At 50.0% G+C, this 25,810-nt stretch overlaps 1 protein-coding gene across 1 annotated transcript in view; it reads left to right on the forward strand.

Annotated features, from left to right (window-relative positions):
• The window catches only part of LOC119402470 (probable cytochrome P450 301a1, mitochondrial), a 274,119-nt gene that overhangs the window by 92,058 nt on the left and 156,251 nt on the right, over positions 1-25,810 (forward strand). The window contains exon 5 of the mRNA XM_037669626.1: positions 23,251-23,410. Coding sequence (XP_037525554.1) covers positions 23,251-23,410 — 160 coding nt within the window. The remainder of the gene's footprint in view (positions 1-23,250; positions 23,411-25,810) is intronic.

Below are 25,810 nucleotides of genomic sequence, written 5' to 3' on the forward strand. Positions count from 1 at the left end.
CTTGTGTAGTCGCCCTGGAGACAGGCGAGTGTCATAAGCTTGCGCTGCATATGTCTGGTTGCGGTGATGGCAAGTTCAATTCACGCCGGCGTCCGGCTAAGCACAGCGGGCTGGATCTCAGGTTCTATCATCGAGCGGTCGTGCGCGTGCGAGCGCAAGCCTGCGAGCCTGGACGCCGCAGATACCTAGCTTCCGTGCCCAATGGCGAAGAGCTACGAAGAACACTCTCAGCGGCATCAAGCTGGTGTGATAGTCCGTGCTTTCTTCTTGGAGAGTGCCTGGCTACAACTGCGAAGCGATAAGGAAAAGGCTTCGCTACGTCGTCGGCACCGAGCCGGCCAGCGGCCGCTGTGAGTGCGTCGCCGCAGGTGAAAAATGAGTCGCATAGATTTTGTTTCACAGAAAACAATGTCTGCTGGAGTAAAGCACAGTCCGCACTATGTATTTTGCTCCATGCGGCCACCGCTGTGAAACATGTAGCGTAAAGGTGAGCCCCGATACGAGGCAGACGGAACCAACGTGCGGCCGCCGGTTCACTGCGAGTACGTGCACGATGAGAACCGGGCCTGCGAGCCGTCTCGTTCCGTAAGACGCCGCGAATAGCGGACACATATTTTCAATTTGTGTCTAAAATAACGACGACCAAAATTGCACAGAAGATGCATTCCGTGATCTCCAGCTGTCGTTAATCGCATAGCCGTGCTCCTTGAAAAGTCCTAGTGACGCCGTCGGTAAGGAGCCGGTACAGGTGCGGCACCGCTCCTCTTCGCCGGCATTCCTGGATATGTGCTGCTACTGTGTTTCTGCAGGTAGTATGCGAGGGATTATCGGTTAGCTGCCAACTCGTAAAAAGATCTCGTGCTACGCGACCCCAAAAGGCAAAAAAAAAGTGTTCCACACTCGCCGCCATGGCTGCAGTCGGCGCTGACTAACACTCCTAGGTTTAAATTCACCGTATACCGTATACGTTCACCGTATAAAGTGAACGGGGGGATGACCGCCGCCATAGCTCAGTGGTAGAGCATCGGACGCGTTATTCCAAGGTCGCAGGTTCGGTCCCTGCTGGCGGAAAGTTATCTTTTCGTCCACTTTACTTTCTTGACATTTATATCCCAATTATTACAAATAACATCTCCTATACTTTCCTTGGCATTATTGTCTGTTAGTTCTCACTAATATTGTGTCTAACAAAGAAAAACGAGCCCTTAAAAGCCATCTTCATTCCATTATTCATAGCAAGGGTCTTGTTTTGGCAGATTTAATGCCTTCGTTTGTATGCGAGAGATTGTTGGTCAGCTGCCACCTCGTAAAAAGATCACGTACTACATGACACCAAAAGGCAAAAAAAGAGTGTTCCACACTCGCCGCCAGGGCTGCGATCGACGCTGACTAACACTCCTAGGTTTAAATGCACATATGTACCCTATAAAGGGGACCGGGGCATGACCGCCGCCGTAGCTGAGTACGTGGTAGAGCATCGGACGCGTTATTCGAAGGTCGCAGGTTCGGCCCCTGCCGACGGCAAGTTATCTTTTCGTCTACTTTCTTCACATTTATATCCCAATTATTACAAATAACATCTCCTATACTTTCCTTGGCATTACTGCCTGTTAGTTCTCACTAATATTGTGTCTAACAAAGAAAAACGAGCCCTTCAAAGCCATCTTCTTTCCATCATTCATAGGAAGGGTCTCGTTCTGGTAGACTTGATGCCTTAAGCTAGTAGGCGAGGGATTATTGGTCGGCTGCCAGCCCGTAAAAAGATCACGTGCTACGTCACACCAAAAGGCAAAAAAAGAGTGTTCCACACTCGCCGCCATGGCTGCGATCGGCGCTCACTAACACTCCTAGGTTTAATGCACGTATATATCCTATAATGTAGACGAGGGGGATGACCGCCGCCGTAGCTCAGTGGTAGAGCATCGGACGCGTTATTCGAAGGTCGCAGGTTCGGTTCCTGCCGGTGGCAAGGTATCTTTTCATTCACTTTACTTACTTTACTTTCTTCACATTTATATCCCAATTATTACAAATAACATCTCCTATACTTTCCTTGGCATTGTTGTCTGTTAGTTCTCACTAACATCTTGTCTAACAAAGCAAAACGAGCCCTTAAAAGCCATCTCCTTTCCAACGTTATTCAATGTCATTCGTGGTCGGCAACTGTTTGCGTGTTGTGAAGACGCGAATTTTATTTCGAAAGGGAGATCGCGTCCATCTTCAATATGCGACCCGTAAAGATGAAGCCGAGCGGTGAGCTCTGTCTTGACTAGTCTTTTTAGGCAAGAGTGCTGTGTTGGAGCGTGGCGTAGTGGTATGAGACCTCGGCTGAGAATGTGAGGGTAGCCGGTTCGATTCCTCCTGCCGCACGTTTTTAACACGAAAGTGTTTTATGCCGGGGTCCACCAAGACTACAGTGACGTATGTCCGTCACGGAAATGACGTCGAAAAAATATACACGATCAGATGGCAAAGAAAAAAACGTTCCGTCAACTGGAATCGAACCCCCGACCGCTTGGTCCGCAACAGCAGATGCCGGGCACGCTATCCACTGCGCCACGGCCACATCCTCTAGAGGCTTTACAAACGCGCCTTTTATATCTACCACTCTCCAGGTCGGCGGGGTGGTATTGCCCTCTGGAAGCGGTAGAGCAAAGCCTACCGCTCCCAGAGGAGCTCCCTCCACGATTAGCACCTGCAACGCGTTACACGTCCCTCCCATTCGGCGCGTTTTCAATAGAAGTTCAATTTTGTCAATGCCTTAACACACCGCGATGTGGCGACCTTAGCCAAGCGTCGTAAAAGCGTTGGCCTCGCTCATAGCTCTGCGATGTGTGCCTGCCTCCCCTGGCTGTAACACTGCATTCCCCGCTCACGCGCTCGCCCCTAGAAAAATCGCGGCCGGGCTACTAGGGCGGCACGACGCGCTTTGCGTTTCCCTCTAGTCCGGCCGTGGTGTTCAATCACATTTTAACATGCCGCGGGACGGCGAACAAGTTCTGCGTCCAATATGCAACGCTTTTCTGGCTATCACACCTACTTCTCTGATTATGCTTTTACTGTTAACTACTACACCACAAGGGTTTGTTTAATCATTTAGCAGGGACGTTAGTCGTCGGGATCGAGATGTATACCACCAACCATCGAAGTGGGCACATCCACGTTAAACGGTGCTATGGCTGCCAGACATCAATATACATTTTTCAAACTCTATTATATCAATGTAGAGTAAACATTCAGTTAATTCTGTAAGGGCACGCTTTACTTTCGTGTTATTCCGATTCCTATGACGGAGGGATCAACTATGTTTTTTTTCGCGGCTTTTTTATTTTTATTGCAATAATGCTTTAGTGTTTACCTTATTCTGGTGGCAATTAGTTCGTGCCGTAAATTAAATTGGCGATGCGTTAGAAGTTGCCGATGTTCGAGGCTTCGAAGCTGCCTCTGTTGGCCTTTCAGAAACCAAAGGTTGCCGATGACAAACACTTTTCTTTTGTTATTACTGAAAGCTATCCAATTAACTTGCACATTGAAGTGACATCTGTGGCGCCTAGGCTCGGGGTATTAAGGTTAGGAGACAGTTATTTATCGCTGTGCGGCGTCGGCCAGAAGCTCGCGCTAGTTTGTACTCAGTCTGCTTAGGAGGGAGTTCCGGGCTCTGTTCACGTTACGTCGGGGCGAGACTTCCGTGGATTGGGAACTCTACCTGAGCAGCAGAGAGTTTGCGCTCTCTATTACTCTGTCTTCAAGGAAAGAGTACGTTTCGCGGCTAACTTTCCACTACTCGCCCACAGAGTTCAAGAACTCTGGCGAGAGTAATACAGTCGCTCTACTCTTGCAGTACTCCCTCTACATCTGTGAGTGTAGATAAAAATTACAACGAACTCCGTGCGTTACGTATACTTTTCTAGATACTTATAAGCAGCCGAAAGTAAGAAACCTATATGTCATATCATTCTTTCCATGTATCACACCACTGCTGGCATACACAGCCCATACGTTTTTGTAGCACAGTCTACAGTCCATTTCTTCGCATGTTATTGTGCGAAAAGTCAAATTATCGAGAGATTTCTTGTGTAAGCGCGCCATGCGCTGTTGCATCAGATATCCTGCCGCGCTAAAGTTTCTTCAAAGCTTGAGCTAGCCGCAGGGGCACACAAAATCTGCCTTGCAAATTGTGAAGGCGTCGGCAGTCGTTGTTCTCAGACTTCTCTCAGTGGAGCAAATTTCGCACGGCTCTGCGCACCTCTGAAAAATGAACATAGCTGTCCAGCTCATCCCGTCATTTCTCTTGTTCCCGAACGTCGTGCCACTCTTCAATATACTCTATAAAACTCCTCTTTGAGGGCTTCTACTTTCAGGTTTCAGCAGTGTATGTGATACACGGTTTGTATTCTGCATTTTTTTTTCATATTATAATGGCGTATGCCTCGCTAACGATGTTGTACTGGTAAAAGATGTCGGTTGGACAACGCGGGTTGGACCGGCAGGAGGTGGACGAAGGGGTTTCCATCTTTTTTGGGGGTTCATACGCCGAGTGATATTACCAGTTTGGTAATATCACTCGGCGCGGAATTCGTAACTGTCTTTTTTGAAGCCAGATTATTCGTCAAGTGACTATACTTTGCCCCACACCTTGTTTAATGGAGCTATACTACTTCTGCACATGCTAACGCTGTTGCGGCAGTATCATGTAGCTCTCGCACCATATAGCGGAACAAGACAAAATCTCAGACATTAACAATGTGGCTACACAAAGCAGGCTGTGTATGTTCATGTCGCGTCACACGACCATTGGGAGCCGTGACGGAGCCACGGAAAAGAATGTCTTTATAGTAATTCTATATGTAACGAGACTCCGCTTTCGAGCTGTGTGATCGCTGTGCCGATGATAAGTTATAGATATTAATTTATTATATTACATTTATTATTCCGATTACAAAATAACATTTGGGGTGCAAAATATGAGGACTGCAGTGCATAAAGCATAGTGAGATGTTAACACTATAAGCACCCCGTCTATTTACTTTTAGCTCGCCCCTTTTCACACAAAATCAAATAGCCCCCTATCATCATTGCCGTCTTTTGTTTATTGCATTTTTCGGTTGCTGTTTGTTGTTAATTATTGTATTCTTCCCCTTTTTTTCTATCTTTTTGTTCTTACTTTTGATACCCACCCCTCATGTAATGTCGCTTGGGACCCTTGAGGTATCAATAAATAAATAAATAAGTAAATAAATAAATAAATAAATAAATAAATAAATAAATGTCAGAAGCAAAGGAAAATCGCTGCTTGTCCCTCATAAAACTTCTCCAAGTAGTTTACCCCACATAAAAAAAAGCGTTTTTTTAGGTAAAATATGTGTAACATATATGCAGGCACAACGAATGTAGAGCTAGTAATCTTAAGAACTGAGCAAAGTCCAAGCCCGGCCAGACCCAAGCCCACCACCTCAAACGCGGGCCTGACCATAAGCGCGGTGCTTATGGCCCGAACCTGGCAAGGACCCGCCGTGAATACTACTTTATCCGGCCCGGCCAGTGGGCAGGGCCGGGTTCGCGTTTTCGGGTAGGACCGAGGCCGTGCAGTGCTCTACACTATACAGTTGTCATGTGGTTTCTGCGTTGGCTATCCGCTGCGATAACAATGTAATAGACGTGCCATATGCACTCCATTGATTCAACAAGCTATATTCAAGGGTTGCTCGACCTCGGAGGACTACGCTAACAAACGGTACGTGTGATATGCACTTGACCGCACCGTAGCGTGAACTTCGCTTAGATAAAACTGACGTCGTTGCTAACGTGAGTGCTGACGTCACGTCGGACCATAAGCTGCCCTTTAAGCGCCAGTGTACTCTACGTGCCTGCTAAGCCCACGATATACATAGAACTACTTCATTTGCACAAACACACCGACCGACCTCGCGAGACTTGCATAGCTCAAAGCCAAAAAATGCAGCTTAGGCAGCAACTTGCTGACAGCTTCGCGTGGGACCGATTCCCACGATGCGTGGGATCTGCCGGAAGTTTTGTATTTCGCTCCGTGAAACCTTATTATTTAATATTGCCACGTGCGTTTCTTATTAGCCCTTCTGCTGTATTCGGTCTTCGCCCACAAAGACTGTCAGCAACGCTCAGCGCAAACCGCGCCTCATTGTTCGAGAAGCTTCACGATTATTGTAGATCGTTTTGTTAAGATTGCGCGCAAGACGCGAACACTCGAGCTCATTATAGACCTTGCGCGACAACCAGCGATAACGCTGGAATATTCGACGTCACATGTATAAATGCCGACGCGCTTCACTGCTTGTCAGTTGATCGACGGTCGACGCTCTGCTCGCCGCTATCAGTGTATTGCTGTAGTTTGACCTTCAGTTGCCCGGCCACAAGTTCGGCCACATAAAGAGTTTCATCTCCGACCTGCTGACTACTGCCTTCGTCGACGTCACGACCCCGTGAAATCTGGTGGAGGTGCTGTTCGTCCATGTTCCGGACGCCCCCATCAAGACGTGAACCAAGCGCGAGTCGCAAAGAAGACGTCGACGCCAAGGCCGAGCAGCGAGCAAGCCGCAGGCAACAAGGTCTGCTGCCAGAGCATGGGCCTCTACCTGAAAAGACCCGGCAAACAAAGACCCTGACCTGGACCTCAGCGACGATGACAGACGCTGTGTCGCCCACACCGATCCTTCTCCGGACGCCCAAGAAGCCGTCAACCTTCTGCGGATCGTCGTTCGAATACCCGGAAAGCTGGCTCGAAGCCTAGACCGAGTCGCCATTTTCAATGCCTGGACCAGCGAAGACAAGCTACGGCATGTCTATTTCGCTTTGGAAGACGCCGCTCGGACCTGGTTCAAGAACCAGGAGCGAAGCCTGACAACGTGGGACATTTTTCGCGACAGGTTTCTCACGACATTCACGAGCGTCGTCCGCAAAGAGAGGGCTGAGGCTCTGCTCGAGACCCGCGTGCAGATGCCGAACAAAAATCACAGCATATCCACAGAGTGAATGATGATGAGTGGGCGAAGCTGCGGAGGTTCATCGGTAAACCGTGAATCTTCCGTGAATTCTGCCCAGTACATCATCACCGACGTGAGATCGGGCGCGTATATACTAAAGGTTCGATGAGTTATGACGACTTGCAGCTCACTTTAATTTTACATGTACGCTGTGAATTTTCATTGTTTAGAAAACCATTGCTTTAGAAAACATCTGCCGTCTTTCGTTAAAGGCCAACTCCGGCGATTTTTGGCCATATCAAATTAATGGTGCTTTTATGTTCCGGAGACGCTCCTGTTACGGGCCCGATAGCAGAAATACTCGGCAAATTGGAGAATAATTTTAAATAAGCAAAAAAGCGCAACACCGAAACCGAAACCCAACCGAGTGTACTGTCTATGTAAGACGTAGACGTTGTTACGAACGAACCGGAAGTCGTGCAAGGCATGCTGGTCACGCCGACGCGGAGTATGAAAACTGTGACAGCCGGGACGAGCAGGCGCACAGTGGAGAGGTGAGCACGCCGCGCATCAGCTGTAATGTCTGCGACTGACAGTGCCCCGTCTGATAATGACAGTGTCTCGGCCAGCACAGCAGACGCTCGCTGTAGCAGCCGAACTTAGCGGTGCCCTCGGCTGCGTCACTTCCGCCGCCTTCCCAATAATGACGTCACAGACGCAATGTTGCCAATAATTGTGGGAAGCTAGGAGGGCATTTGCAGACAATCTTTAAAATTCATTTGCAAACAATCTGCGCATGTCTCAAGCCTGTAATTTGGCATAAATGGCGGAAACGTGCAAAGGAACGTACCCAGCGAATTTCATTGAGATCCATCGACGTCGAAAAATCGCCGGAGTTGGCCTTTAAGCAGCGGGCGTCTTTTCGTTTTGCTTTAGAAACATCTGGCGTTCTTTCGTTTTGCTTTTAGAAAACATCTGGCGTCATTCGTTGGTTTATTTCATCAATCAACGGCGTTTTGAACAAAATTTTTATTGTTTAATCACGCACAGGAGAAATCTCACCAGGCACTACCTTGGAGGTAAACAATGGCTGCTAATGGGAATGAGAGACAGAAGAAGTCGGCTTTTAGCTAACACTTACACTTCTACTTCTACTAACGTTTCCTACTGGAACATGCCAATGGCTGCTAATGGGGAATGAGAGACAGAAGAATTCGGCTTTTAGTTAACGCGCACGCTGCGAATTTTTTATTGTTCAACAACGCACAGGAAAAATCCCCCACCAGCACCACCTTGGAGGTCAAGATCTGGTACTAGCGTTACGACTGGTTACGCACTACTACGACTACGAGGGACGAACGGGTGCCGCCTTAAGGAGCTTCGCCCCTAAAACGTGGCGCTCTTCACGGAGGAGATGACGAGGCTAGAAAAAAGTTCGCGTTCTCATGCGAGGAGTCAAGCAGGACCTTGGATGTGGGCGCGAAAAGACACGGACGAAGGGAAGAAGCCCCACATCCAAGTACCATGACAGACCAACAAGCCCGCATCGCTACCCTCGTCAAGCAGGAGCTCTTCGCTGGGCTGGTGCGGAACCCACCCAAGACCGTCCAAGAATTCCTCTCGGAGGCGACAACCATCGAGAAGACGCTCGTTATGCACACTCGGCAGTACAATCGCCGCGAATTCCAAGACAGCACAGCTGTTCATGCCCTCGGCTCCGACGACTTGCGCGAAACGATCCGAGCTATCGTTCGAGAGGAGCTGCGAAAGCTCGCACCTTTTGCACAACCCGAAGTGACGTCGATTGCGGACGTTGTACGCGAGGAAATCCAACAGTCACTGGGTGTTCCTCAGCCGACACCGCCGCAGCTGCAAGCAATGAGCTATGCTGCTGTAGCCCGACGCAACAACCCCCTCCTCGCCCACTTCAAGACGCCGCGCCGCCCCAGCAGTTCCGCCGCCAGGCACCACCGCCGAACCACCGGGTACCACCCACAAGCCAACGGCCTGACCGAGCGTCTAAATAAGACCATCGCCGACATGCTGGCCATGTACGTCGACGTCGAACACAAGATGTGGGACGCCGTCCTTCCGTACGTGACCTTCGCGTACAACACGGCAGTGCAGGAAACGACGCAGATGACGCCATACAAGTTGGTCTACGGACGGAGCCCGGCAACGACGCTCGACGCCATGTTACCAAACGTGACCGACGAGGTATACATCGACGTGACCACCTACCGACAGCGCGCCGAAGAAGCATGGCAGCTCGCCCGCCTGCGGATCAAAAACCAGCAGACGAATGACAGCCGCCGCTACAACCTTCGACGACGCCACGTGGAATACCAACCCGGTGACCGTGTATGGGTATGGAGGCCAATACGCCGACGGGATCTTAGTGAGAAGCTTCTTCGGCGATACTTCGGACCGTACAGAGTACTTCGACGCCTCGGCGCACTCGACTACGAGGTTGTCCCTGATGGCATTACGAACTCTCAGCGGCGCCGTGCGCGACCTGAAGTCTTCCATGTCGTGCGCCTCAAGCCATATTACGCGCGTTAGTGAATCTGAGGACTGTACTTTTACTTTATTATTGCACTGTCTTGCTTGTGCTTAGTTTAAATGCGAATGCATTTCTTAGTCGGGCTATGTCAGGCGTCGGTCTGTGTCCGCGCGCCTCTCTGTTCTCACTCCCTCTCCCATAGCAACAGCTGCGGGCGCGCGCGCTTATCCTCGCCCCTAGCAACCGGAGCAGGTGGTGCGGGCGGAGTAGCGGAGAGTGAGTAGAGAGGTTGAGCGCGCTCTGGCGTGTGAGAGCGCTCGCATCGCGGGAGCTCGGCGGAGCTCCCGCGTGTGTGGAGAGAGTGTAGGAGTGGGTAGGTGCAGTGATTCGCCGCTCCTTCTCTCGCCGTTCGCTCTCTCTCCTCCCTGCGCCACCGCCTCAATGCAGAGCGTTTGAAACGCGTTTGTAGCGTTTGTGCTACCTTGGCACAGCCTGAAAACAGCGCGTTCTAAACGCGTTTGTGCTGCATTGAAGGCGGTGGCAACATCCCTGAGGTGGTTAAGAACGCACGTAGGAAACTTTCGTTGACAGAGGCGCCCAAAAGGGAGACACTTCAGCGCGTCGATGTGTCCAGCTTTACGCCATTAAAATTACTACGCCGTGTACTCTCGGCGCAAGAAATGCCTTCGCATTTCCTCACGATTCCCTTCGGGGAGGTGGGGGCATTTTTAATGTACTATCTTGCTTGTGCTTGTTTATTGTACTTTCTTGTTATTTATTGTTGCATACAATGCCCCCCCCCCCCCCCACCGGTGTTCTGCTCTTTTTCAGAGGGGGGCATTGCTACGTGCGTTTCTTATTAGCCCTTCTGCTGTATTCGGTCTTCGCCCACAAAGACTGTCAGCAACGCTCAGCGCAAACCGCGCCTCATTGTTCGAGAAGCTTCACGATTATTGTAGATCGTTTTGTTAAGATTGCGCGCAAGACGCGAACACTCGAGCTCATTATAGACCTTGCGCGACAACCAGCGATAACGCTGGAATATTCGACGTCACATGTATAAATGCCGACGCGCTTCACAGCTTGTCAGTTGATCGACGGTCGACGCTCTGCTCGCCGCTATCAGTGTATTGCTGTAGTTTGACCTTCAGTTGCCCGGCCACAAGTTCGGCCACATAAAGAGTTTCATCTCCGACCTGCTGACTACTGCCTTCGTCGACGTCACGACCCCGTGAAATCTGGTGGAGGTGCTGTTCGTCCATGTTCCGGACGCCCCCATCAAGACGTGAACCAAGCGCGAGTCGCAAAGAAGACGTCGACGCCAAGGCCGAGCAGCGAGCAAGCCGCAGGCAACAAGGTCTGCTGCCAGAGCATGGGCCTCTACCTGAAAAGACCCGGCAAACAAAGACCCTGACCTGGACCTCAGCGACGATGACAGACGCTGTGTCGCCCACACCGATCCTTCTCCGGACGCCCAAGAAGCCGTCAACCTTCTGCGGATCGTCGTTCGAATACCCGGAAAGCTGGCTCGAAGCCTAGACCGAGTCGCCATTTTCAATGCCTGGACCAGCGAAGACAAGCTACGGCATGTCTATTTCGCTTTGGAAGACGCCGCTCGGACCTGGTTCAAGAACCAGGAGCGAAGCCTGACAACGTGGGACATTTTTCGCGACAGGTTTCTCACGACATTCACGAGCGTCGTCCGCAAAGAGAGGGCTGAGGCTCTGCTCGAGACCCGCGTGCAGATGCCGAACAAAAATCACAGCATATCCACAGAGTGAATGATGATGAGTGGGCGAAGCTGCGGAGGTTCATCGGTAAACCGTGAATCTTCCGTGAATTCTGCCCAGTACATCATCACCGACGTGAGATCGGGCGCGTTTATACTAAAGGTTCGATGAGTTATGACGACTTGCAGCTCACTTTAATTTTACATGTACGCTGTGAATTTTCATTGTTTAGAAAACCATTGCTTTAGAAAACATCTGCCGTCTTTCGTTAAAGGCCAACTCCGGCGATTTTGGCCATATCAAATTAATGGTGCTTTTATGTTCCGGAGACGCTCCTGTTACGGGCCCGATAGCAGAAATACTCGGCAAATTGGAGAATAATTTTAAATAAGCAAAAAAGCGCAACACCGAAACCGAAACCCAACCGAGTGTACTGTCTATGTAAGACGTAGACGTTGTTACGAACGAACCGGAAGTCGTGCAAGGCATGCTGGTCACGCCGACGCGGAGTATGAAAACTGTGACAGCCGGGACGAGCAGGCGCACAGTGGAGAGGTGAGCACGCCGCGCATCAGCTGTAATGTCTGCGACTGACAGTGCCCCGTCTGATAATGACAGTGTCTCGGCCAGCACAGCAGACGCTCGCTGTAGCAGCCGAACTTAGCGGTGCCCTCGGCTGCGTCACTTCCGCCGCCTTCCCAATAATGACGTCACAGACGCAATGTTGCCAATAATTGTGGGAAGCTAGGAGGGCATTTGCAGACAATCTTTAAAATTCATTTGCAAACAATCTGCGCATGTCTCAAGCCTGTAATTTGGCATAAATGGCGGAAACGTGCAAAGGAACGTACCCAGCGAATTTCATTGAGATCCATCGACGTCGAAAAATCGCCGGAGTTGGCCTTTAAGCAGCGGGCGTCTTTTCGTTTTGCTTTAGAAACATCTGGCGTTCTTTCGTTTTGCTTTTAGAAAACATCTGGCGTCATTCGTTGGTTTATTTCATCAATCAACGGCGTTTTGAACAAAATTTTTATTGTTTAATCACGCACAGGAGAAATCTCACCAGGCACTACCTTGGAGGTAAACAATGGCTGCTAATGGGAATGAGAGACAGAAGAAGTCGGCTTTTAGCTAACACTTACACTTCTACTTCTACTAACGTTTCCTACTGGAACATGCCAATGGCTGCTAATGGGGAATGAGAGACAGAAGAATTCGGCTTTTAGTTAACGCGCACGCTGCGAATTTTTTATTGTTCAACAACGCACAGGAAAAATCCCCCACCAGCACCACCTTGGAGGTCAAGATCTGGTACTAGCGTTACGACTGGTTACGCACTACTACGACTACGAGGGACGAACGGGTGCCGCCTTAAGGAGCTTCGCCCCTAAAACGTGGCGCTCTTCACGGAGGAGATGACGAGGCTAGAAAAAAGTTCGCGTTCTCATGCGAGGAGTCAAGCAGGACCTTGGATGTGGGCGCGAAAAGACACGGACGAAGGGAAGAAGCCCCACATCCAAGTACCATGACAGACCAACAAGCCCGCATCGCTACCCTCGTCAAGCAGGAGCTCTTCGCTGGGCTGGTGCGGAACCCACCCAAGACCGTCCAAGAATTCCTCTCGGAGGCGACAACCATCGAGAAGACGCTCGTTATGCACACTCGGCAGTACAATCGCCGCGAATTCCAAGACAGCACAGCTGTTCATGCCCTCGGCTCCGACGACTTGCGCGAAACGATCCGAGCTATCGTTCGAGAGGAGCTGCGAAAGCTCGCACCTTTTGCACAACCCGAAGTGACGTCGATTGCGGACGTTGTACGCGAGGAAATCCAACAGTCACTGGGTGTTCCTCAGCCGACACCGCCGCAGCTGCAAGCAATGAGCTATGCTGCTGTAGCCCGACGCAACAACCCCCCTCCTCGCCCACTTCAAGACGCCGCGCCGCCCCAGCAGTTCCGCCGCCAGGCACCACCGCCGAACCACCGGGTACCACCCACAAGCCAACGGCCTGACCGAGCGTCTAAATAAGACCATCGCCGACATGCTGGCCATGTACGTCGACGTCGAACACAAGATGTGGGACGCCGTCCTTCCGTACGTGACCTTCGCGTACAACACGGCAGTGCAGGAAACGACGCAGATGACGCCATACAAGTTGGTCTACGGACGGAGCCCGGCAACGACGCTCGACGCCATGTTACCAAACGTGACCGACGAGGTATACATCGACGTGACCACCTACCGACAGCGCGCCGAAGAAGCATGGCAGCTCGCCCGCCTGCGGATCAAAAACCAGCAGACGAATGACAGCCGCCGCTACAACCTTCGACGACGCCACGTGGAATACCAACCCGGTGACCGTGTATGGGTATGGAGGCCAATACGCCGACGGGATCTTAGTGAGAAGCTTCTTCGGCGATACTTCGGACCGTACAGAGTACTTCGACGCCTCGGCGCACTCGACTACGAGGTTGTCCCTGATGGCATTACGAACTCTCAGCGGCGCCGTGCGCGACCTGAAGTCTTCCATGTCGTGCGCCTCAAGCCATATTACGCGCGTTAGTGAATCTGAGGACTGTACTTTTACTTTATTATTGCACTGTCTTGCTTGTGCTTAGTTTAAATGCGAATGCATTTCTTAGTCGGGCTATGTCAGGCGTCGGTCTGTGTCCGCGCGCCTCTCTGTTCTCACTCCCTCTCCCATAGCAACAGCTGCGGGCGCGCGCGCTTATCCTCGCCCCTAGCAACCGGAGCAGGTGGTGCGGGCGGAGTAGCGGAGAGTGAGTAGAGAGGTTGAGCGCGCTCTGGCGTGTGAGAGCGCTCGCATCGCGGGAGCTCGGCGGAGCTCCCGCGTGTGTGGAGAGAGTGTAGGAGTGGGTAGGTGCAGTGATTCGCCGCTCCTTCTCTCGCCGTTCGCTCTCTCTCCTCCCTGCGCCACCGCCTCAATGCAGAGCGTTTGAAACGCGTTTGTAGCGTTTGTGCTACCTTGGCACAGCCTGAAAACAGCGCGTTCTAAACGCGTTTGTGCTGCATTGAAGGCGGTGGCAACATCCCTGAGGTGGTTAAGAACGCACGTAGGAAACTTTCGTTGACAGAGGCGCCCAAAAGGGAGACACTTCAGCGCGTCGATGTGTCCAGCTTTACGCCATTAAAATTACTACGCCGTGTACTCTCGGCGCAAGAAATGCCTTCGCATTTCCTCACGATTCCCTTCGGGGAGGTGGGGGCATTTTTAATGTACTATCTTGCTTGTGCTTGTTTATTGTACTTTCTTGTTATTTATTGTTGCATACAATGCCCCCCCCCCCCCCACCGGTGTTCTGCTCTTTTTCAGAGGGGGGCATTGCTACGTGCGTTTCTTATTAGCACTTTTGCTGTATTCGGTTTTCGCCCACAAAGACTCAGCAACGCTCAGCGCAAACCGCGCCTCATTGTTCACGAAGCTTCGCGATTATTAGATGCGAAGTATCTTATGGCGGAGTTCAATCCGGTGGTGGTAGTGGTGATGGTGTGCGGCGTGACCACCCTTACTGCGCATGCGCATACCCTCTCCATTCAACCTCTCCACTACCCCTCTCCACTTTCCCTCTCCCCTCCCCCCTCTTCACTCTTCCTATGAAACGCGGGCTAGACATGCCGAAATTCTCTCCTGCGCAACGCCGCGATGAGCACCAGCGCATGCGCGTCCCCTCCCCCTCTCTCTCCTCTGCTACGCTGCCCCCCTCTCGCACGCCTGCCGACTGCGTTCCCCGCTCGCCCTGTGAGAATTAACGGCCAGGCTAGAGGGAAGACAAGACGCGCGTAGCGTTCCACGACGCGAGATCGGTGCATGCCCAAAGAACGCTAACGGAACGCGATCGTGCAAGTGCTCCGGCTTCTCATCGCCTCATAGGCACCCTGCAATGCAGTTTCCGAGATACGATGGTAGCGCCAGAAAACACAGCCTAGCGAGTAGACGCAGCAAAATCGAGTGTCTATCCTCCGCATCCTCTATGTTCAGAAACACTCCTTGACTTGAACGTGACTTGCCATCGCCTCAATGCAGTGAGTTTGAAACGCGTTTGTAGCGTTTCTGCTGCCTTGGCACAGCCTGAAAAGAGCGCGTTCTAAACGCGTTTGTGCTGCATTGAAGGCGGTGGTGGCAACATCCCTGAGGTGATTACGAACGCACGTAGGAAGCGTTCGTTGAAAGAGGCGCCCAGAAGGGAGACACTTGAGAGCGTCGATGTGTCCAGCGAGCGTTTCATTTTCTTGGTATCCCTGGCGGCTGGTGCCCTCAACACTCAGGCGTTCGATAAGAGCTCCATCGCGCCCTCTGGTCAGTGACGGGTGCCTATGGTCCCCTTTAGCGGGAAATGGTGTAATTTTTTGGAGATCGTTTTGTTAGTATTGCGCGCAAGACTCGAACACTTGAGCTTATTCTAGAGCATGCGCGAAAACCAGCGATAACGCTGGAATATTCGACGGCACATGTACAAATCTGACGCGCTTCACCGCTTGTCAGTTGATCGACGGTCGACGCTCTGTTCGCCGCTATCAGTTTGCCGGCCACAAGTTCGGCCAAATAAAGTTTCATCTCGGACCTGCTGACTGCTGCGTTCGTCGACGTCACGACCCCGTGACAATAGGAATTAAAAGTAGAAGTGCATTGAATACCCGAATGGGAGTGCTGGTAATGCTATGTGAACGAATGTTATCGTGGTCCTGATTAGGCCGTGTAATGGTGGTGGAAACAATGTTGTTAAGAACTCCGGCAAATGCGTGGCCTGGGCCACCCCCGAGGAGCACCGGAGACCATGTCTCCTCGCCGCCTCACGGGCTTGCTGCAAGGCCCATAGTTGATCTTGTGGCAGAACTTTCTGGAATTATAGGCGATGCGCAAAGCGCCGACCACGCCATCTGCCGCCATGGCTCGGAAGCGCTTGCGGGGCCCGGCGAACAGTGCTTCAGCGAGCGTCTACGCGAGTGCACGGATGGATGTGTTTTTCAACGTGATTTAACGACTCTCTCGGGCTTCAGCGATGTCGAAAAATAACTGCTGTGTTGTCGGCTGCTCAAACACATACAAAAACTGCCAGGAACGCACTTTTACAAGTTTCCGGTGCTATTTCATGAGCGAGAGCGACGGCGACGTTGGATTGCGGCTGGCCGACGCAAAAGGTAAGCAATCGCGCTTTGCTTAGGCAGTGTTAGAACGACTACCGTGTTTTTATTTCTCCATTTATGTCGCTACGTCTTCAGCGAACGCTACTACGTTTACATTTGGTCGCCTCGCCTGCATTGTATATGCTGCAATGCACATGAGGTTGTTATCACTGATAAGACGCGATGCCTAGGCTCTCTTGAAAAACGAATGGCGCGAAGCGCTATGCCAGAGAATGTGGGGCAGCCGGCGGCTCCTTTACAAAGGCGCCGTGGAATCACACGTGTGCTGCACGAAATGGGCTGCATTCTACGTAATTATGGCACTGGAATGCGATCACCGGCGCAGAATGTTCGCTGTGCGCTCGCCTCAACTGTATGCATATTGGCTGTAAAACATGGCACCTGTTCGCACTGAAGGCTTTTGATAGGACATTCAACCGATTCAACCTCCCTTTGAATGCCTTGTAACATGACTTCATGCTAATAAAAAACACCCTTGATGTATCCCACTAATACTCATTCGCTTTACGCAAGCTGTGTTATGAGTGGGGCCATAGGCGTGCTCACGGGGCGTGGGGGCTTTCCTATTTGCCTAAGAGGGGGGGGGGGAGGGGGACGGCGCAAAATCTGCCCCTTGCATTAACTTAGTGGGGCCTGGGGCCGCTGAGATGATCCTTTGCCCCCTCTTTGATGGGGAACCCTGCGCACGCCTGAGTGGAGCCGATTATGGCACTTACGTGTTTTCTTTTCTTTATTAAATGCGAAGCATTTCTTAGCGAACCTCTGGCACTTTGAGCGTTTCTATCTACGTATCTATCTATCTATCTATCTATCTATCTAGCCGCCTACGTCTGGGCGCTCTCATGATCGGCTCCTTAACTTGGTGTAGACCAAAATTGGCATGGGAGGGCAAGAAGACTTGACGAATATGACTGTCGGGTCTTCACATGAATAACGCGAAGATCCTGTCGCGCACATCATCAAACCCTCTCCTCCAGACCCGTGCGGCACATACCAGTTTACCAGGGGCCGCGGTGTACGGGTATGCGCCACAGGTGATTGACAGTTTATATCTACCCAGGAACGGCGAGAACAGACATTGGTAACTTAAATAGAAGAGCGTGAAGAAAAACCGACATCGGCAGCGTTGACCCGACGAACGGAAAGAATGAAAATTAGGACCGCAGCAGGAATCGAACCCAAGCATTCTGCGTGGCAATCAGGTATTCTACCACAGAGCCACGACATGTACATAAACTGGTTTGAAAAAAACAGCCTATGGAGGCGTAATATCGGTGCAACGTCAATTGTGGTTATGGTGCTGGCTATCTAATTTTGGAACAAAGCAATAAACACTACATGATACTCCTACGATACAGGCGTCATATCAGATTAACGTCTGTGGTTCCGGTGTTGGCTCCGGTTTTATAGCAGTCTAATAAACATTACATTTGTATTCCTATGATTCAGCAAGCTATATTGATGCATTGCACGACCCCGGAGGAATACATTAACGAAAGTTACGTATGATATTAGCCCGCCAGAACGCCGCAGTGTATTCTTCATTTCTTAAGAGGCTGGGCGATGGCCTCATGCTGACCGAGGATGATACCAGGTTTACTGACAGCCGCTTTGTAGACTAGGCTACGTAGGCCACATAGGCCCAGGTAGTCTACGAATACGACAAGCGCCATCCATTTATGTTGGTCTACCTAGCACTATCCAGGCCTACCAGCCTGAACGGCCTATACCTCACCAACGCGAAGGGTGACTTCAGGTTCCGACATGTCGCCGGCTCTATCGACAGACAATTTGTTGACGAAATGACGGAGGCATCCACGATTTCCAACAGGTGCACAATACGTCATACTTCACTACACATGGACCCTTCGTCACCGCGATCACGACCGGATCCAGTTACAAGTCATGACGAGCTGTTGGTGCTCACTGACCACGGTGATGATGAACTTGTTCAAGAACTGTCAGGAACTTCTTCCACACATGCACACGGGTTCGTGAGACGTGCTTACGTTCTCCATCACAAGGACAAACACTACATATCAGGTTACTGCTCCTGGTGTTGGTAAAACCATGTTGCCGTACGCAGCGTTACCCAACTGTAAACAACTGGTTATATAACACATATGCTGCTCTTCGACGTATATGTGTGCGTATAAAATTTATGCAAATCCTTAGCGTCACTTTGTAACGTTTCGCTCAGAAAAAATTACGCCACAGTCAGTTCCGCCGCATGCTTCGCATACATCGACTCTCACGGTGCGTGGGATCTGCCGAATTTTTTTTCTTACTGGTGGTGCTAGCTACTGGCTGCTGTTTTCTTTAGCATGTAATTGGTGAGTATATGTTGGTGCTGCTTCACTGTAGTTATATCACACCTGAAAAAAATTTTGCATGCCCAATGCGTGGGGTCGATCCTGAAAGTTTCGTGTTTTTTTTTATTCTTGCTAGTAGTGCTAGCTACTGGTTGTTTTTTCTTTGTGTGTGTGAAATTGCATGGACTTCAGTAAAGCACTTGGTTTTCAAGCAATATATATGACCACTTTTAGCATTTGCTTTCAAACTGTGAATATTGCAAATATGTATTCTTTTAATTAATTCCTTGCTTCTTCCACTTTTCTGTAACCTTATGAACATTCAGAGAGGATGGGAGCCCCTGGGAATCCACAAAGAACTCCAGGATCTGCAGTCTGCATTTCATCAACGGCGAAAGATCAAATGATCCGAGAAGTCCAGCTTATGTGCCAACTATAACGCTCGATAACGCCAGTCAGAGGCGCTATCGAGCGGCTTCAGCGCAGTGTCAGAAGGCGAAGAGCTGCGCGCGCGCCGGCGCCAGTGTGTCTGGCGAGGCTAGACGCCACTCCTCCCGAACGTGCAGACCAGCAGCGGCGAGCCGCGCGCGACAGTGGCGGAGTCTGCGCGCGCGCCGGCGCCAGTCTGTCTGGCGCGGCTAAGACGCCACTCCTCCTGAAGGCGCACGCCAGAAGAAGCCTCATCCATCAGAGAAACCGACATTTTGAGCCAGAACTGTTTCAACCGCTTCAAACAGATCGCCGTAGAGCCTCTGGATGCATCTCATTCTGACGAAAATTTTGTTCCCGAACAAACTGCTGTCGAAGAGCTAAACGTATTCGTGAAGACAACAAAATATATTTTTTCAGCGAAATTACAGGGGGTCGACGGACATGCACCGACGTTCTTCCATGAAGACACCCAGCAAATACGTAGCCAAGCTGCTATGACAAGCTAGGTGACCACCAGCTCCGCAGTGACTCAGTCCCGCGCCACTAGCGCAAGCTGCCGAGATATTTTTTCGCAAGTTTATCGTGCTGGTTTCAAAGTTTTACCAACGCTGACCCTTCGCGTGGCCGCACCCGTGAAATTCATGCGCCGGCGCGACAGCGCTCCCTAAAAATCTACTATATAAACACATGGCACGTAAACGAAGCTACTGTGTCGAGAAAAAACGTTGGTTCATGCGTCAACGCATGCAGGCATTAGTGAGCGGGACGTTGTAAAGAAAGCGGTGTACTTACGATGAGCTCCACTTCGTAAGGAAGCTTGTTGACGCTTGTCTGTGGCAAACACTTGGCGCGTATAGTGACATTGTCGTCCCACACAGCTGTTACATCGGACACATGTCCACTATTATAAAGCGCGGCTCCTTTGCGCACACTATCACCGCAAAAGTAATTGTCAGGGACGCGCACAAGCGGCAAACCGCACGCGCGCACTTCCGTCATGCTTCCAGTGAAAGGAGGCGTCCGCTACGCGACCCGCATGCAGTTCCAACGGCCGCCGCTACGCGGCTTTCAGTGGCGCCCCTATAGGCGCTGCGCATCGCGGATATCTTAGAAGAGATGGTCAGCAATGACTGCAGTATTCATCTTTAAGACAGGGCGGAACAGTAAGTTTCTGAACTGTTGTATATTTCCCAAGCTGCTTGGACGCGCAAGTGTTTATCACCATCGTAGTGGCGTTTCTTCTTGTTTGGCAGGAAGGAGAATTGGATGGGGTGGTCGTTGCGGGGTACAAAGCCCGCTCGAACTATTTTCGTTTTGCATGTATATATACGTGCACACATACAAACGCACGCACGAACATAGATAAAGTACGGTCGACCCCTCCCCCCCCCCCCCCCCCCGCTCGGGAAAATTTCTCGCTGCGCTACTGAATCATGTTTAAGTTAGGCTTATCATGAGTTGTCTTTTAAATGCGAAGCATTTCTTAGCGAACCTCTGGCACATTGAGCGTTTCTATCTACGTATCTATCTATCTATCTATCTATCTATCTATCTAGCCGCCTACGTCTGGGCGCTCTCATGATCGGCTCCTTAACTTGGTGTAGACCAAAATTGGCATGAGAGGGCAAGAAGACTTGACGAATATGACTGTCGGGTCTTCACATGAATAACGCGAAGATCCTGTCGCGTACGTCGTCGAACCCTCTCCTCCAGACCCGTGCGGCACATACCCGTTTACCAGGGGCCGCGGTGTACGGGTATGCGCCACAGGTGATTGACAGTTTATATCTACCCAGGAACGGCGAGGACATTGGTAACTTAAATAGAAGAGCGTGAAGAAAAACCGACATCGGCAGCGTTGACCCGACGAACGGAAAGAATGAAAATTAGGACCGCAGCAGGAATCGAACCCAAGCATTCTGCGTGGCAATCAGGTATTCTACCACAGAGCCACGACATGTACATAAACTGGTTTGGAAAAAACAGCCTATGGAGGCGTAATATCGGTGCAACGTCAATTGTGGTTATGGTGCTGGCTATCTAATTTTGGAACAAAGCAATAAACACTACATGATACTCCTACGATACAGGCGTCATATCAGGTTAACGTCTGTGGTTCCGGTGTTGGCTCCGGTTTTATAGCAGTCTAATAAACATTACATTTGTATTCCTATGATTCAGCAAGCTATATTGATGCATTGCACGACCCCGGAGGAATACATTAACGAAAGTTACGTATGATATTAGCCCGCCAGAACGCCGCAGTGTATTCTTCATTTCTTAAGAGGCTGGGCGATGGCCTCATGCTGACCGAGGATGATACCAGGTTTACTGACAGCCGCTTTGTAGACTAGGCTACGTAGGCCACATAGGCCCAGGTAGTCTACGAATACGACAAGCGCCATCCATTTATGTTGGTCTACCTAGCACTATCCAGGCCTACCAGCCTGAACGGCCTATACCTCACCAACGCGAAGGGTGACTTCAGGTTCCGACATGTCGCCGGCTCTATCGACAGACAATTTGTTGACGAAATGACGGAGGCATCCACGATTTCCAACAGGTGCACAATACGTCATACTTCACTACACATGGACCCTTCGTCACCGCGATCACGACCGGATCCAGTTACAAGTCATGACGAGCTGTTGGTGCTCACTGACCACGGTGATGATGACCTTGTTCAAGAACTGTCAGGAACTTCTTCCACACATGCACACGGGTTCGTGAGACGTGCTTACGTTCTCCATCACAAGGACAAACACTACATATCAGGTTACTGCTCCTGGTGTTGGTAAACCCATGTTGCCGTACGCAGCGTTACCCAACTGTAAACAACTGGTTATATAACACATATGCTGCTCTTCGACGTATATGTGTGCGTATAAAATTTATGCAAATCCTTAGCGTCACTTCGTAACGTTTCGCTCAGAAAAAATTACGCCACAGTCAGTTCCGCCGCATGCTTCGCATACATCGACTCTCACGGTGCGTGGGATCTGCCGAATTTTTTGAGTGGGACGTACAGGTTAACAAAAGAGACAGCTAGTCCCTAAAGAGTATCCAACTTTCCTCAACCGACAGACGGTGACATGAATATAACATAGCAATCTTTGGCGAATATTTGCTGTAGTCGCGTATTTGTTTGGTCGAGAAGCCTGTAAAAGAAGCGGGTGCCATAAGGAAGAATGATCCGGTTAGATAGGAGTAGTGAAGTCATTCCTGCGAAGGGCCCGTTGTAGTGTTGGAAGGGCATGCGAGTTGCGCTCTTCGCCGCTTCTGTTTCGGCTTCGCCGGTGAAGCTGCTCCGATTTCATTATTTTCCAACATTTGCCAGGGGCCGCTTTCTGAAAATCATAGAGCGGCAATGGGCTACACATTTTTCGCAAGAAGTACTTCAATATTTTTTTTCATTTAACCGCCTGTATCCACAAAATAATATAAGTATTTGAGTTTCTTAACTTACTGCTTTATTAAGGTCTCTTCTGATCTTGAGATGTCTGCCGCCGCAGCAAAAGTATTGGTGAATGAGTTAAGCTAAATCAATTCAACACTAACAATTCAAATTGCTTTTAGCACGTGCTAAAGAACTCGGCCAGGTAACGGGAAGCCACCGATATTTACTCGGCTGTATCGCTCTTTTAAAAAAAGATACACAATATGCATAATGACCGGTGAAGTGATGCTTTGGTCTAAGAAGCACTAAGTAATAACACGTAGACAACGACAGTTTCCAAAATGTTGCGGTGGTCACGAATGTTATTTATCTCACGCAACCGCTGAGCGCCGTTACCGAAAAGCAATAACATTATTGCTTTCCGGTAACGTTATTGCTTTCCCGCCGTACTTCCAAATTATTGGAAGTACGGCGGCACCTAGATGGTTCGAAGAGCGGTTGAGGACGGTCTCGATGTCGCTTATTCATGACTAACATACATAGCTCTGAATATGTTCACGTAAACAAATTTTTTATAGTTGTAAACTACTTTTAATTTGCCTAAAGGGTACGGTGGCATAGTGTGACATTCGCACACGTTGCTTCAGGGCAATGATGATATTTTCTAAGCGTTATAATGTTAGTTATTTCTGCTGCATTAGAACGGTGAGTAGTGACAGCCAATAGCAACTGGTTGATATCCCTTTGCAGCATCCTGTTACCATTCATTACGGAAGCAGCGGAGAGTGCTCTTCGAGATCCGAGCAAGCAAAACATTACACTCGTCACATCTCTTCTTCATGAAGCAAAGATGACCTTTAAAGAAATCTTCACGTTCGCTTTCGACTTCATCGTAGCAGGCTCGGAAACGGTGAGTTTTTGAAGGGATTGCATAACACCAATGCAATAATTCACCATGTTTGCAAAGTGGTCTCACGGAGATGCTCTCATTTGTATATGGTGTCAAGCGCAGCATTACTGTGTCTAAGAAATATCAGAAACAACCAACAAAAATCACAGCATATCCACGGAGTGAATGATGATGAGTGGGCGAAGCTGCGGAGGTTCATCGGTAAACCGTTTAGAAAACCATTGCTTTAGAAAACATCTGCCGTCTTTCGTTAAGCAGCTGGCGTCTTTTCGTTTTGCTTTAGAAACATCTGGCGTTCTTTCGTTTTGCTTTTAGAAAACATCTGGCGTCTTTCGTTGGTTTATTTCATCAATCAACGGCGTTTTGAACAAAATGTTTATTGTTTAATCACGCACAGGAGAAATCTCACCAGGCACTACCTTGGAGGTAAACAATGGCTGCTAATGGGAATGAGAGACAGAATTCGGCTTTTAGCTAACACTTACACTTCTACTTCTACTAACGTTTCCTACTGGAACATGCCAATGGCTGCTAATGGGGAATGAGAGACAGAAGAATTCGGCTTTTAGTTAACGCGCACACTGCGTATTTTTATTGTTCAACAACGCACAGGAAAAATCTCCCACCGGCACCACCTTGGAGGTCAAGATCTGGTACTAGCGTTACGACTGGTTACGCACTACTACGACTACGAGGGACGAACGGGTGCCGCCTTAAGGAGCTTCGCCCCTAAAAAATATTTGTGAATGTCGCTACCATTCACGGTGCTTCATTGGAAGGTGTTACGATGTAGGTTCGGGAATCAGTCATAATGAGTGGTGTCAGAGACGCTCGTTGTGGCAGCAAGGAAGAGCACACATATGGCACGGCACACAAACATATATTCGAACACAAGAACGCACATACAACATAAATAGAAAGCCCAACAATCACAATGATATGCAAAGCGTCTTTAGAGATCAGTTCGAACAAACGACGCGCTCACGCGTTTGGGGCTTGACTCAGCGGTCGAGGAGGCGTTGATGCTCATGGGCGAGAAGGACCAGGCGGGGTGTCGCAGGTCGCTCTGCGTCCGCTGGGCGCCGTCTCAGAAAACGTGTCGTTGTCGAAGTCCCTCGGAAGTTGATGCTGAACGAGCTGTCACCGACAATGTTGGCCTCCCGAACGTTGACGTCCGACCAGGCCAACGCGTCTTCTCCGCTCCAGCTTCTGGCTCCGTCTGTCTGGCCTCTTCTTTTTCTTCTTTTCCTCGGGCCATGTGGGCACGTGCAGGGGTGCGTCGTTTAAGATGAGCGCAACAGCTTTATTCCATTGCACGTCGCGCTTTCGGCGCCGCTTCGTTGTCTTCTCAGCGGCGTCGGGGCACTTCATCACAGAAGGTGTGGAGTCATGACGAATCTTTGAACTATCCCGCAGGTGCATATTGCGCTTTTGCCGGCACTATACCTTCGGAATTGAGGCTCCTATTTACGCGCTTTCTACTCGTAATATTAGTTATGAACATTAGTTATTAAATTTTTATCGTAAATATTAGTTCAAGTTAGCTATTTGAAAAAAAATAAAGAAAGAAAAGAAAGGAATAAATTATCCAGAGCCGAACATTACTCCCCCTCTTCGAACGTTGTATTCTGTATAATTACTAGGACAACGAATTCAATTTCACATGCAAAGCTCGGTTACATTGTTTAGTCACAGTACCTTCAAGTGTTTAGTACGCCTAAAGCAAAAAATCCCCCGCACCTCCCCGAAGGGGATCGTGAAGAAATGCGAATACATTTCGGTGCACCCGATGAGTGTGCGATTAATTAATGAAGAGAGACGAGAGTGTGCACGTAGAGGCGTAATGCTGGAGTTGCATTGTGTTACACTGCGTCCTAGTGGTATCGTTGCCGCGAGAGATTCGACTTCACCGACTTCCATCGCTATCAAGACACCAAAGCGCGCACTCCCTGCATGATATTGCCACGTGAGTTTCTTTATCACTTTTGCTGTATTCGGTTTTCGGCCACAAAGACTGTCAGCAACGCTCAGCGCGAACCGCGCCTCATTGTTCGAGAAGCTTCGCGATCATTGTAGATCGTTTTGTTTAGATTGCGCGCAAGGCGCGCACAATCGAGCTTATTGTAGAATTTGCAAGACAGCCAGCGATAACGCTGGAATATTCGACGGCACATGTTTAAATGACGACGCGCTTCACCACTTGTCAGTTGATCGACGGTCGACGCTCCGTTCGCCGGTATCAGTGTATTGCTGTAGTTTGACTTTCAGTTTCTCGGCCACAAGTTCGGCCAAATAAACAGTTTCATCTCGGACGTGCTGACTGTTGCCTTCGTCGACGTCACGACTACGTGACATCTGGTGGAGGTGCTGCTTCTTCCATCATCCGGACGGCCCCGCGAA

The sequence above is a fragment of the Rhipicephalus sanguineus genome, chromosome 8, assembly GCF_013339695.2.
Source record: "Rhipicephalus sanguineus isolate Rsan-2018 chromosome 8, BIME_Rsan_1.4, whole genome shotgun sequence".
NCBI lineage: Eukaryota > Metazoa > Arthropoda > Arachnida > Ixodida > Ixodidae > Rhipicephalus > Rhipicephalus sanguineus.